Source organism: Hippopotamus amphibius, chromosome 1, assembly GCF_030028045.1.
Source record: "Hippopotamus amphibius kiboko isolate mHipAmp2 chromosome 1, mHipAmp2.hap2, whole genome shotgun sequence".
Taxonomy (NCBI): Eukaryota; Metazoa; Chordata; class Mammalia; order Artiodactyla; family Hippopotamidae; genus Hippopotamus; species Hippopotamus amphibius.
The window spans coordinates 200,691,589-200,706,593 of record NC_080186.1 but is presented as its reverse complement, the minus strand read 5'-3'; the positions used below and the strand labels follow the sequence as shown (position 1 = coordinate 200,706,593).

At 36.4% G+C, this 15,005-nt stretch overlaps 1 protein-coding gene across 12 annotated transcripts in view; it reads right to left on the bottom strand.

Annotated features, from left to right (window-relative positions):
* Positions 1-15,005, bottom strand: part of MCTP1 (multiple C2 and transmembrane domain containing 1) — a 543,089-nt gene that overhangs the window by 285,841 nt on the left and 242,243 nt on the right. For all 12 annotated transcript variants that reach the window (XM_057739092.1, XM_057739099.1, XM_057739106.1 and 9 more), the window contains exon 2: positions 11,208-11,322. In XM_057739092.1, the coding sequence (XP_057595075.1) occupies positions 11,208-11,322 (115 nt within the window). The remainder of the gene's footprint in view (positions 1-11,207; positions 11,323-15,005) is intronic.

Here is a 15,005-nt window from a genome sequence, read left to right as displayed (position 1 = left end):
TTAGAAGAACACATAGTTAAACAAGTAAGTCTACTTTAAAAATAAAAGGTGATGAAAGAATCTGATTGCTAATTTCACAAGAACTTGAAGAAGAAAGGGATACTTTCCTTGCAGAACATGAGTTAAAGAAATAGCTCTAATTTAAACACACAAACAAACAAACAAACAACTGAGTAAGATAACTTTCTCCCCTGGGGTAAAAGAGCTAATCCCTAAACAACGTTAATGCAGAATTTTTCTTTTTGACAATGTGCTTTTACCTGCCTCCAGAGGGAAATCAAGACTGGTCAGTGTGTTAAATCTAACAGAGCACACATTTTGATTGGTCTAGAGATTAATAAGTGCATATAAATTTAGAACAAGGAGTCTCAAACGTCCCGTGCCCACATAAATGGGAGAAAAAAGTGCTCAAAGGGAATGACAGTTTTAGTTATTAGGTGTCTTGGTTGCTAAAATAAGGTGAAGAACAAAAGAAATGCTAATAGCCCACCCTTAGGAAAACTTTTTATCTTCAGACTTTAAAGCAAGAGTTAAAGACAGTTATTATTACTTGGTAAATAAATATTAATTATAAAAAAATTCTTCAAGTTGACTTAAGTACCCAATATTCCTGATCACAGAAAATACTTGAACAACTTAAAACGTTTTGTTAAATTTGGCTAAAAAGATAGCTAAATGTATTCTCTTTGCTTGTATCAGATATATATGCATATGTATATATATACAAACTCATATAGTTAAATGAGTAAGTCTACTTTAAAAACAAAAGGTGATGAAATATATTTAACTATATTTAACTACATATATGCATATATATATATAACATAACATTTAGTTCATGTAAATCAGATTTATTTTATAATAAGAAACTGGAAATTTTGTATAGTTGTCTTACAGAACAGGCAAGGGACCACCAATTACACTAAAATTTAAGATTGCATGGATATAAATATGTAACTAAATTGAATAAGTAGCACCTTTATTTTTCAAAATATGATTGTTTTAAACTTTAGATAGTCTGCATGCTATTTCATTTGGATTCCTTGAGTAAAATTTTAGGGTTCTGATAAGTTTTTACTATCAACTGTAGTTGTATTGTTTTGTGTACTTAAACTAAGTTAAAATAGAGACAGAGCAAAGGTAGTTGTTACCACAGAGTAGTGTTTTGTTTTAACTGACTTTATCTTTTAGAGCAGTTTTAGGTTCACAGCAAAACTGAGTGGAAAGTAGAGAGTTCCACATACCCCTTCCCCCTGCACAAGCATAGCCACCCCCCGCCCCATCAACATCCCCCACCAGAATGGTACTTTGTAACAATGAACCTACACTGAAATATCATTATCACTCAAAGTCCACAGTTTCCATTGGGGCTCACTCACTGATTTTATTTATGTATTCTTGCAATATGTAAATATCTTTGCAATGTAAATTGTATTCAAATTACAAGGATAAAATTACTGCTGTAAAAACATTGTCTTATGCCTTATAAAATTATATTCAAACTAAAATTTATTATCTATCATTATTTCATATATGTATATCTGTGTATATTTAAAATATATACACATTGAGGTAACTTAAAATTATTTTTTACATTTGTTGCCGGAGCCTAGAACTGTAGGGAGAGAATTAACCGTAAAGGATCATGAGGGAACTTTTTAAGGTGATGGAAATGTTCTGTACTTTGGTTTTGATGGTAGCTATGACTGTATTTTTCTGATAAACTCATCACACTGTAAGTTTTACTCTATGTATTGATAAATTATACCTCAATAAATTTAAGATGAAAAAAATTTTAAATAAAATCATTTTTAAAAGAAGTTTATATATACTAGAGAACTGGTAGCTTAGAAAGAAAAATGGTCGTTGAGTACCGAGACTGTTCTCAATACAAGGTAGTAAAAAATTTATTGCTTTCTGTATATCAGGAAGAAGGTTTTGCCTCACCCAAACTGAATACATACTTTTAAAAGAGTCTGCTTTTACTGTGATGTTGTGTACTTTATAACCATGACCATTTATTTAAAAAGAAATAAGCAAACACAGAGAATAATAAGGGTCTGTCATTAAAAATCACTAAAGTGTTTGTTTTTTCTGGGTTATGGTTGCTGTAAAGTGTTTCCCTTTGTCTAATAACAACAGACAAAGTTGTAGCTACTTCTCATCCTTAAGCATTTGTGGGCTTGTCTGAAAACTCTCTTCGATTTTGCTCTTATCCAAAGGCCAGGCCCTAAATATGGACTAACAAATCTGACAGGGTATTTTACATCCAAACCAAATTTGATGCTTCTTTAACAGCTGCTATGTAGCACCAAAGGCTTGAAGTTACCTCACCTTGAAACCCTTCCTGTGGCATTCAAGCAAGGAGGGGCCAACTGATACAATTAGGCACAATTGGAATGCTCTGAATTTTCTTAATATTCTCAATGCTTGCCCCAGTGTGGGGAAAACGTTTTCCCCCTTCATGAGAATATAACCTTTGGTTAACTCTGTATTTCCCTTATAACCCTCAACAGATAGTATATCAACTATGTTGCTAAGCAACGCAAGGTAAAAATGATGCCCTGGTTGGTAAATGTCATCTGGACTGGGAGAAGTAGAAACACCTGTTAGGAAGACGTATCTTTGGGCTTCCTGGATGTAATGATTCCTGTAACTGGGCATGTCCCTCGAAACTATGTCTATGAAGCAATTTACAAGAGATATTAGCTCCTGTGAGAAAAGACACCTGCTCAATGTGATCTTATCTTTTTCTATCTGCACTGTGTTACCTGCTAGTTAAGGAAATAACTCCCAGATGGCCGCAGGGGCTGCTGCACAGACTGCAGCAATGGATACCCGCGGCTGTCTGGCTGCCGAGCTGTGGTTCCTGCCCTATATCCTCCTGAAGAGGTGTCAAGTGTGGCCTTGGATACTCTTGTGGGCCTGATGTTTAGTTGAATCTAGGGGGCCATAATGGGCATGGAATATTCTTTCGGGGGATAGGGAAAAGTCTGCAAAACAAAGATAAAAGCTCGACCTATCCAAGGTCAGTTTTGTATCTATAAAGTATTATTTTTTGATACACGATTACAGGCCCCATTGGGGTGAAGGGATGCATGTTCACACTCATGCACAGGGATGACACAATGGCCATCAACAAATTTACTTCCAGCAAGAATTTTATTTGTAGTTGTAAAATACTTCTATCAATTGGAGATGATTTGGAGGCACACTCTATGGTACTGACTGCAAGGCTTTGAAGATGTGCCAATGTCTTCCCTGTCCGTAATATATTTTTCCCCCTCGGGGTAATCATCACCTGATTACCCTATTGCCCAATCCTGATGTGATCACTTCCAATAGAGGATTCTGCTCTCTTTCATTCTGGTATGATTGGTTTCTGTGATAAATGAACCAGGAGCACTTCGTCTACCATCAACACGTGGCCTCTGTTTTCCCCTTCTGCTTGCCTAAAGCTTCTCACTGTAAGCTAAAGAGCAGACCTTGTGGCTTTTGGAAAAATTAGAAAGCAACTCTCAGAAGTTGGTGGAGAAGACTGTTGAGGCTGCTAAGAATAAACCTAGGGCTGAGGTTTCCACATGTGAGCTGAGATTGACACCAAGAGTAAATACCCGACCAATTGGGCCAGGGGACTTGAAAGTCAGGATTTCCAAAATTATTTTGATCCAAAGACAGATGCCTTTGAGAAAGTAGACTGCGAACTCAAGATAGCAGAAAAAGAAACAGCACCTTGTAAAAGCAGAGACATATCTTATTGTGGTTATTTGCTTTGGTATATTGTTGCTATTATTTTTAATGGTTTATTTTATGAAAAGCACTAATAAAGCCCCGTAGACCTTTTCACTTTCTCTCTAATACCACATCTAGAAGACTAATTTAGTGCTAACTAGAATGAATGCCTCTCTTAAAATAATCTGAATTAATAGGCTTATAACCTTATATAGGTTTAACTATATAAGTTGTACCAAAAATGTAAATCTATTCTTAATTGGTAAACTGGGCCAACTGACCTTTCAAAATTTACAGAAAAGGTAATTTTGTATACTTCATATGATCTAATTTGAGAGAACGCATAACTAAATTCCTGAGAATATTTCTCCCTATAGGCACAATACAGTGAAAGCCACGAATATATAAAATTTCCTTTGTCTTTACACCAACAAGGAGCATATCCTTTAAGAAATCTAAATATGGAAAACCATGAATATAAGCTAATTAACCTCAAATGAATTTAAGGACAATGTCTCTAATAAGTGGAACTTGGAGATGTACTTTTATAATGAGTTAAGCTTAAAATCATCCTCTGTTAACAGATGCTGAATTAAATTATACTTATCTTAAATTGAATTCATCTACAATCAAATCATATTTCAAAAAATCTGCAAAGTCTATGCAGATCTGAAGGAAATGTGATACATATTGATTGGCCTTGTCTATCAACTCCTGAGGACAGTGTCAGGTATTGTACACAGTTCTTTTCCTGGGCCTTTTTGCTTTTCATGGCAATGTAGTTTTCTGTAAAGGTTAAATAAAAATCTGTCCTCCTTCCAATCTAAAAATAATTAAGCAAAGCAAATTTGTAACCACAACAGCAGAAGAGATAGCACGTTTGAAAGTGAATCTAACTTTGTGAGGTGTGATGTGACTGCATTTCATATGTGGAAACATCACCTTCAGAGTTTCTTCAGGAAATTGGTGTAGTGCTTGCTCTATGGCTTAAGGAGTTCCGGATTTGCATTTGGTAAAGGATGGCACCTCTTGACTAACCTTGGGAATTTTGAAGAAAGGAATACCCCACATATGTAGTGCTGCAAACAGCCTGGAGAAGAGCCACCGGACCCTTTGCTTCTGGCTCAAATAAATGAAGTGTTAAGACCAGTGTAAAAAGCTTTCTAGGAAAAACGTGTAGTCTTGGAGTTATTTACAAAATCTCAAGGTAGAAGTTCACTCTCAAGGTTTAGTGCTTGTATGGGTGGCTCTAGTTATATTAACATACAACAAGGGAATCTTTGTGTGTCAATGAGTGATTTTTTTTGTATCTATGAAAATAATACAGGAAAAACACAATAGAACATATATGTTCTGCAGAAGCATATAATAAAATATAATATATAATAATATAAGTATGTATACATAATATCGAGTAGATATATATAAGAAGCTTAAGATCATAAACTATGTGAAAGAGCTATCATTAAAACTGAGTCACTATCATTAAAAAAAATTTCCAATGGTAGGAAACTGGTAAAGGTATAACATTAACAACTGTGCATATGACTGTGCCTATATTGGGTAAAGCAAGCCTACACCTGATTCCACCAGCTGTAAGAAATGCAAAAATCGACCGACTAGCAACACTACAGCTCACGACCTTAGCACAGAAACGCAACATGACGGACCTTTTCTTGATCAAAACAGCTTGTTAAAGACAGTGTAAACCAAAAGGAGGGGCTGCCAAGAAAAGTATCTCAAAACTGCTCAAATACCGTTCTCTGATGACATAAGTTGCAATTTCCTTCGGGGGGGGAAAAGGAGCATTCACGATGATTAAATTTATGATCAACTTTAATGGGATTAAGATTTTTTTCAGGAAGCATGAGTATATACTACATCTCTGAAATCGGGACCCTTGTAACAGTGAAAAGAAGGAATATTAACAATTATGCAGTCAAAATGTAAAAAAAACAGAACTGCCCCCAGGTAAACCAGGATATATGGCCGTCCTACCATAAAGGAAATTCCCAAGGGTCAAAACCAAAAAAGACCCTGAACGCCAAACAGTGAATGAATGTGTGGGGTGGCAGCTGCTCTTATGTCCAGTCCTGTGAAGATTATAAGTATATGTAAACACTAAACACTATCCCTGATACACAATACATGCTAGAAATATTATTGTGCCTTACCCACTCAGAGAACAAATCTTTCTTTAAGAGCTTTCATAAATCACATTCTAATGATAAAATTGATGGCAGGCCCTCCAACCCAAAAAGAGCTTTTTTACACTTAGAACACAAAATGTGTTTCAGTTATATCAAATTGAATTATGTTAAAAAAAAAAAACTTTCTAATTCATTGTCTCAGATATGGCTGTCTTATAACGGGTAAATATGAGGAAACTGAAGCTTGGCAGGGGATAACCTTCTAAATCCTTTCCCATCTACCAAGTTTCTAAAATTCTTACTCCAATCCGAAAACACTGTTCTCAGAACACATGGAAACTTTCCTTTAGCACTGACACATCAGACTCACAGCACGGACACATCAGACTCACAGCACGGACTACAGAGGTTTCAGAGTGGAGTGAATGAAATTCCCTCTCTAGTCAACACAAGGACTGGGAACACTGTTATAAATAAAACCACAATAAACAAGTTCACATGGATCACTGTTATTATTTAAAATTTCCCCTAATATTTGAAGAGAATTGTCCTCTGTAGTGGGTTGACCTGGGTTCTCCCAAAGAGTATGTCCAAGTCCTAACCCGCGGTACCTGTGAATGTAATCTCATTTAGAAATGGGCTTTTTGCAGATAAAATTAACTTAAGGATCTTGAAATGAGATCATCCTGGATTTAGGGAGGGCCCTAATCCAATGGCTGCTGTCCTTATGAGAGAAAGAAGAGTATGGAGACATGGAGGGGGATGCCATGTGAAGATGGAAGCAGAGACTGCAGTCACGCTGCCACAAGCCAAGGAATGCCTGGAGCCGCCCGAAGCAGGAAGAGGCGAGGAAGAATTCTTCCCAGGGGCCTTCGTTAGGAGTGTCGCCTACCACAACTTGTGGCCAGTTTTGACGGCTGAGCCTACCTCAGTGCCTATTAAGTATAAGGATTCTGAAGATGCAAAGTTTAAACAACCTTTTAGCAACAATGAGATTGTGGAAATGAGTTTCCCCTTCCATTATTTTGTGCAAGCATGACATGGGACATGGAAGGCACAGGCATTTTGGTTTTGCTGGGCATTGATGAGCAGGTGAGGGCATTGATGTAATAAATGACAAGAGAGTAATAGTTATACAAATATTTTTGCTTACATTCACCTTTTACCAGTCATCATCAACCTTAAAATCTCAATAGTTTTTTTTTAACTCCCTCACCCAGTTGATCTCAGATGCTATTGGACATTCCCCGAACCATTTCTCCCATTTTCCTTTCCTTCTCCAGTTCCACATCCATAATCCCAGTTCAGGCCCTCAAAACTATACTCCCACATGACCATAGTATTTCCCGGCTTGTTTTCTCACTTCGAACTATCCATCTCCATTTACTTATGTATATATGATATCAAACACACACATATATATAAATTCACAAATCTAAAGTGACCCAATACTCTCTCTCCTATCATATGCTTAACACATCTGTTATTTACAGCCAGGTCTATGATAAATTTTAATCAATCCCAAACTTAACTCAGGTTGTTTCCTCTGTTTGTAAAACTCCTCTCATATCTACCAAATTAAAACTTCATAAATGCCAGGCAAGTGAGTAAGATAGTGAAGCTGGATTAGAGTTTGCATTTTAAACACTTTGGGATATTCTTTACTTTTACAAAGTAATATTTTATCTCCTATTTTTCTTAAGAACATGGCCCTCTCATTTTATCTTTAAAAAATTCCTATTTTGGGCAGAGACATCGATAGAGAATAATTTGCTACTACAAAAAAGACAGTGGCGCGTACACAATGCCATGCAGACTCACAGTTGTGGAGACACAGAATGGTGGCACAAGACTGTGCACGACCTGCCCAAAGGGCAGCTGCTACTAAGCTCAGATAACTGGCATCATCTGTTGCCAGAGTTTGCCTGATGCTTCCTCATGATGACATTGACTTTATGCATTGTTGACAAGAATGCCATAGACAGGATGTGCCTTTCTCAGCACGTGATATCAGGAGGTCCATGATGTCTGTGTGTCTCGAGCCTGCTGATGTTAACTTTGCACTTGGTTAAGAGGGTGTCTTCCAAGTTTCTCTACTGTAAAGTACTTTTTTCCCCTTGGTAATTCATATGTATCCTGTGGGAAAGTACTTTGAAATGATTCAAATAGCCTGCTTCTCATCATAATTTTGCACATATAATTTTAACATCAATTGATGATTTTTGCCTCTAATGATTACTACTGTAGTGTTTATTAAAAGGTGATTTCTTATTTCTATTTTCCCCGTCTACATTTGTTCATTAGCATTGATAAGGAAAAGCTTTACCTTATCCCACACTTATTTATTTATTCAATTATGTATTTACCAGTATGAACTCATAGATATTTATACTATTCTATCTTACTACCACTATTTCTTTTGTTGCTGAAATGGTCGCAGCTTTGATCATTAGGAGCTCCTTTAAGTTGGCTCCTATTTTGTTTTTATGTCTGCCATCAATTTTTGAGAGCTTCCCTACTTTCTGCACTGCAAAATGTTCCAGGCTCATCTTGTACTTTCCTTGCCCCAGATCTGCAATCAACCATTTCTCCAGGAGTCCTACTTATGCTTTTTGGGGAACCTGTATTCAGAAACCAAGATCTGGGCCAAAAGTGTGTGCATTTCTACTCTGTCATTACACCTTTGTGATGGCTTCTAGGCCCTCTCAGCAGATAGATCACACACACCTCTATCCATCTTAATTTCTATCTGTCTGTATATACATTAGAAACCATCAGTTCATACTAATACCTTTCAAACACCACATTCTAGATTTCCCTTGTTACATATTTGTAACTTCTTTCTCCAACAGTAAGAAATCTGGCTTCTTATCTACAATATATTTACTTAGTTGCTCATTCCTCGTATGTACAGTACATAGTTTCAGAATTGATAGTCATGCTCTGAAGTACATTATGTATATATAGTTCTTTTTGTGTTGTTTTATAATGTACAATTCATATATGCTTTTACTTAATCACTTGGATTAATTGTTTTATTCCTCATTCCCCTGAGGTGTGGTTACAGTTAGATATCAACCAGGATGTGGGAATCAATCTATCTATCCACCTACCCATCCATCCATCCATCCATCCATCCACCTATTCATTCATTTCTTCCTGTAATATTGCCATGGTGAAAGAGAACTACATAAGAAAGTTTATTCAAGAAAATGTCACTTCCTCCTTACCCCTTTTACCACATTCCCATCCCATATTCTTGACACCTGTTCTCTTTTTTTTTAAATTAATTTATTTAATTGGCTGTGCTGGATCTTTTTTGCTATGCGCGGGTGTTCTTTTTAGTTGCGGTGAGTGGGGGTTACTCTTCATTGTGGTGTGTGGGCTTCTCATTGCCGTGGCTTCTCTTGTTGCGGAGCACGGGCTCTAGGCACGTGGGCTTCAGTAGTCGCGGCACATGGGTTCAACAGTTGTGGCTCATGGGCTCTAGAGTACAGGCTCAATAGTTGTGGCGCACAGGCTTAGTTGCTCCGCAGCATATGGGATCTTCCTGGAGCAGGGATCGAACCCGTGTCCCCTAGCATTGGCAGGCGGATTCTCAACCAATGCCCCACCTAGGAAGCCCTTGACACCTGTTCTTAACTGATGTTATATATATTACCAATCTCATTCGTTTCAGGATTTTACTTCTGAGCTCTCTTTTTGAAGAAATGAGCAGATAATGCATAATCCATTATGCTCCCCTCCTACTTACCTAAAACATTTCATACTTTTGATACTCTTTGCACTTTGCTTTTGCACTTAATAAAAAATCCTGTAACTCTTTCCATATCAGTTCCTAGAGATTTTCCTTATTTTACAGTTGCACATTATTTCATCATGTAGATGTACCATGGCTTATTTAACCACATCTTCTATTTATGGGCATTTTATAACTACGAAAAATTCTTCAATAAATAATTGTGTGCATATATATTTAATATTGTTGGGAGGACATATTTAGGACTAAAATTTTGATCTCCTCATGCCTGGTTCAATTCTGTTTTAGATCAAATGATGTAATGTAATTAAGATTGTTCTGAAGACTAAAAACTGTTTTATAAATATAGTGAAATAATACTATGTTAATAACATTATTTTTTTCCTCCAAACTAACTGAAACTTCTTTTGAGACCAGCAGTTCAATGCCATAAACATTTGTCCTCAGCTACTAAATCAGATGGTTACTTTTGAAAATTCCCTCTGTATTTAAATTCTAACACGTATAATCACATTTCTAATTCATTCATTAAAAAATTCTGATAGTTACTAGTTTTTACTTAAACATTAAATCTATTATTTGTATCATTTCTAATCTTAAAAACCCACTGTTATATTAATCATTTTCCCTATCTTATTTTTGCAGAGACAGGAGATAAAATTTACAAACTATGATCTTATTTGGTTCCTTCCACTCCCTAATTATGATGTCAAATAGGGTGGGAGGAGAAAAACAAGATCCTGTGATGCCAGGAGCACTCTGCAGGTCGTCTCACAATGACTTAGAGGCTTAGGGGCTCTCCTCCTTCTTAGTGAGAGGAATTACACCCAAATTCAGCTTCCTTCAGGAATGTGGGCCCTCAGATCTCCACAACCTGAAGAGCTGTTATTTCAGAATGTGCAAAGGATGCTATACAGTCTGTTTAGGGTTATCTTTTGTCCTGCCTCTAACCAGGGTTCAAGGAATACCTGATATACTCCAGGCTAGTTCATCAGGAGATTGCCTTGGGATATGGAATCCAGGAACTAAAGAGTATGTGCCTTGTCTTTCCTTCATCATGGCCAACAAAGACCTGTTTAATCCACCATGAGGTTATCGCCAGGTCCAACCAAGCCTCAGAAAATCACTTGTTGGGAATCTCCAAAGTTTTGGTGAGATGTTAGCCCTAAATTCTGCAATTTCAGCAGATCAATGTAGCAAATCTATGCAGCAAAAAGGATTTCAGGTCTGTGAAAAGGTGAATTCTGATATGGCTTCAAATATGTGCTTCATCTACTTAACTGATTATGCCACTAATTATATATAATGCAGAGTCCAATATGTCAACAGTTTGGTAGGGACCTTGCTGTCTGGGTTGGGATGAACTCTGAGTTTTCAAACTTGCGTCATAACCTCTTCATCCACCATCACAGGAGTCAGACAAGACTTCGAGCCACATCATTGAACCCAAACTTCTAAAATTGGTATTAGAGTTTATTTTTGTTTAACTTAAGCAACCACAAGGAAAGCAAAGTTTGCCAAAAACATAGAGAATAAGCTTCGAGGTGATGTTCTTATATTCTTACCTCCTCGATCTCGGGCAGCTAAACTTTGACCCCTTCTTAATGTAATGTCCAATTGGTACATTCCGGGATCAGCCAAAGGGACATCTGCATTACTGGTTCCAGCAGTATTTATTTTCTGAAAAACAAGAAAAACATACAAATTATTAAATTTATTATCTCTATTCTATTTCCTCCAATGGGGCACCATGTGTAGCTAAATGCAAACTCTAAGAATTAGTCAATATAATAAGTCATCTTGTGAATTCACACAGCATCATAATCACCCAGTTCTCTGAAGGTTTTGAAATTCATGAAATTCTTTAGACTCAAAATAAAGACACAGTAGTTATAGGAATTCTTGTTTTAACTCAGATTAGGATAACAAATACAACACGAAAAACACTTCCCATGGAAAGCCCCACATAATTCAGCTAAGAAAGACTAACAAAGAATTAGTGCTTGAAGTGAAAACACGGTCAGTGATGAATGGAGAATAAAGGTATGTGAGAGCAGTTGATTTCCACGTAACTGGGTTGAAAATTCAAATGATTTATTCAGGTGACTTTGTTGATTCATTTATCCATGCAAACGGACTCACACTGATGGATTATACATGTCTATTTTAGACCCAGCATAAAATATGATATAATTATACAGAAATAAATTCACCTAGCATTTTGACAGTACTTGTAAGAAATAAATTCTCAATAGGGCTAAATTCCTAATGCTGCTTTCTATGGAATAAAAGTGCACAAGCTATTTCTAGAACTAAAAATCTTTGCAAAACTACCTCTATAGAATACCTCTAGCAACCATATACCAGGCATTGAGTTATAACTGCACTTGCAAGAGGAATAACTATATAAAAACAACATAAGAGAAACGTATAGTAAAAATTTTACAAGTCATATTTTATACTCTCTGCCACACTGAATACAGTAGGAAAACTCACTTTTCTTCAAAAGTTTGAGGTGATTTTAAATCCTTATATATTTTTTTCCAATTCAAAAAGAAATATACTTTTGTGATAAAATGTATGGATAAGGTATAGGATTAGACATCATTCTGGCTCTTTTAATTCTATAGTTTACATGAAATACAGCTAGAAAGCAGTTTTTGTTTTTGTTTTTTTTAATGTTTTAAGACCAAGATGAGAAGATTTCCTATGGGAGCAATGGGAGCAATTATCATTTCAAATAAGAAGCAGCACAACTCTGACTGATAACCTAAACTTATCATCTCTCATCTGTTAACAATAAAAAAATTCACTGTTTCTCATGATATCCCTGTTTCCATGAATAATAGCACCGTTCCCCAAGCCACTCAGGCCAGAAATCTACAAGCATTTCCCTCTTCCCACATCCAAACAGCTGCCAATCCCATCCACTTCATTTCCATGTTACATCTCCCAGTTGTCTTTTTCTTTTAATTCCTTTCTTTTTCTTTCTTTTCTTTTAATTCCTTTTACCAAGAATTTGGATCAGGCCATCAAGCAACAGAGGAGTAAAAGGTAAAATGACTGTCTTTCTCTTTCCTCAAACATCCAATTGCCCCACCTCCTCGGGGTCACCAATTATAACAATTCAGGGTATATTCTTCCACACTTTTGAACGTCTTATACAAATACACATACATATAGGTTAACTTTTCTGTGGTTGATTTTTCAGTGTTTGTTTGAAGAAAGTATTATATTTTGCTTATTATTTCACAATTTATTTAACTTAAGAAAAATATCATGGGCAGTTTTCTAATCAATACATAGAGATCTATTTTTTTTTGAGGTACATGATTTTCCACAGTGTGGGAATGCCATAATTTCTTCAATTACTTTCCTAATGATGAACATGAGTTGGCTACAGTATTTGCCACTAAAAGAACTTGTGCTTTTATTTCTCTCATAGGATGGATTTTAGCCAAAAGTTTTAAATAGTTTACACTCCTACTGAAAGTGCGGGAGTGTCTATTTCCCATATCCTAGTCAACACAGGATGTTACCAATTTTCAAGTTTCGTAGGCAGAAATAGTATCTTTCTTCAAAACACATTTCTAGCAGTATGGTAAGATGTCTTGAAACTAGCATAAACGGCAAGAGAGTGATGGCTCTTCACTGGACCACGCAGAAGATTCCCACTTGAAAAGAGGAAGCCAACCAACTTCTGAATCTTCTGAATGCCTTTTCAAAGAACAGTTTGTATGTGGGTTTAATTAATAAGCAAGATTTAAATTAAAATCCAACAAACATGTGTTAAGTTCCTAGTATGTGCTAAGCCTTTCTTGAGGCTCTGTTTACATACATTGTTTCAAAATAAACAAATCCACAAACATTAAATGTAGACAGATTTATTACTTTCTAAAAAATGGAATAAAATCTATAGGAAAGTAGAAATTTTCTACTCACTCTGCATCCTCTTCTAGTGTTTTGACAGGTACCCTACGGGCAGAAAAGTTTGAATGCTCAGATATCTGTTTTTTTGTAGCTCTCATTGCTCTATTCAATAGCTTCTTGAAGTTGAGAGTGAATAATTTACAGAGTGCCTGGTTTAACATTTTAAAATGTATATGATACTACATGGGCAAATAAAGGAATTTCCAAAGGTAATTTTAATTATATCGGATTTTCCACTTTTGTTGTTTGAGAATTTGACACCTACTTAAGAGAATTGGCTTTTTAAAGCCTGACTAATATTCTCCGCTGTGTGTGTGTGTGTGTGTGTGTGTGTGTGTGTGTATTTACAGATCACATTTTCTTTATCCATTCCGCTTATGACAGACATTTAGGTTATTTCCATATCTTGGCTGCTGTGAATAATGCTGTAATAAATGTGGGAGTGCAGATATCTCTCCAAGAAACTGATTTCATTTCCTTTGGATGTATACCACCTTCCCCATCTTGTTCTCCGTGTATTCCTAACCCAGTCTTCAAGAACCATTTCATTAGCACTTTATATGTTTCTTGTCCATTATCCCATTGTATCTCAAAATGTCATATTTAACATTTTAGATTGTAAACTTTTGACAACAAAGAATAGGATGTTTAAGGATCCAATTGAACACAAATTGTGGTGGAGATTAGAGGACAGAAAATGTCGTCAAGGGCAGGTGAGACAGCTGAGTAGATACATACATGGGGATCTACAGCAAAGGTGGCTACTCCATGGGCACTTTGTTCTCTCTCCTCTCCTGTGTCCGTGTATGGCATCTAACCTGTTTTGGCACCTTCTGTCAAGAGAATCTTCTCAGTATACTGCTCTAGGCCGACATTAGCAGCTGATCAAAATTGCACTTAAAATGAAACCCTGCCCACTCAAGGGCTATAATGAAAGACAGACTATGATATAATGGAGTTATTAAATCATTGGGAGAACAAGAAAGATGATCAATTATTGTGGGAAAAGAATCTGAGATGACAATAGAGCAGTTTGAAAACAGGAGTAGGCCTTTGACAAGTAAAGATGTGGAAGAAGGGAGGATGGGAAAACCAACACGAGCCCACCAGTGAGTGCTCACAAGAGCGTGCGTCACTGCACTGTATGAGAAATAAGGTGGAAAGGAAGACTGATGTTCAGTCACACCAGCGTGAGGAGAGTTTCAACCTGTGGGCAACAGGAAACCATCATGGGCTCTTCAAGAGAGAAGAAATATAGCCAGGACTCATTTAACAAACATTTATTGCCTATCTTTCATGTTTCCGGCTCTGGACTAAATGATTAGATTTCAGAGAGGAAGAAAATTCAGCCTTTTCTCTCTGACGGATAGATGAGAGTAGAGAAATCCTGTGGATACAGGAGTTATTTAAAAGGTTTTTATGACAGTCCAGTT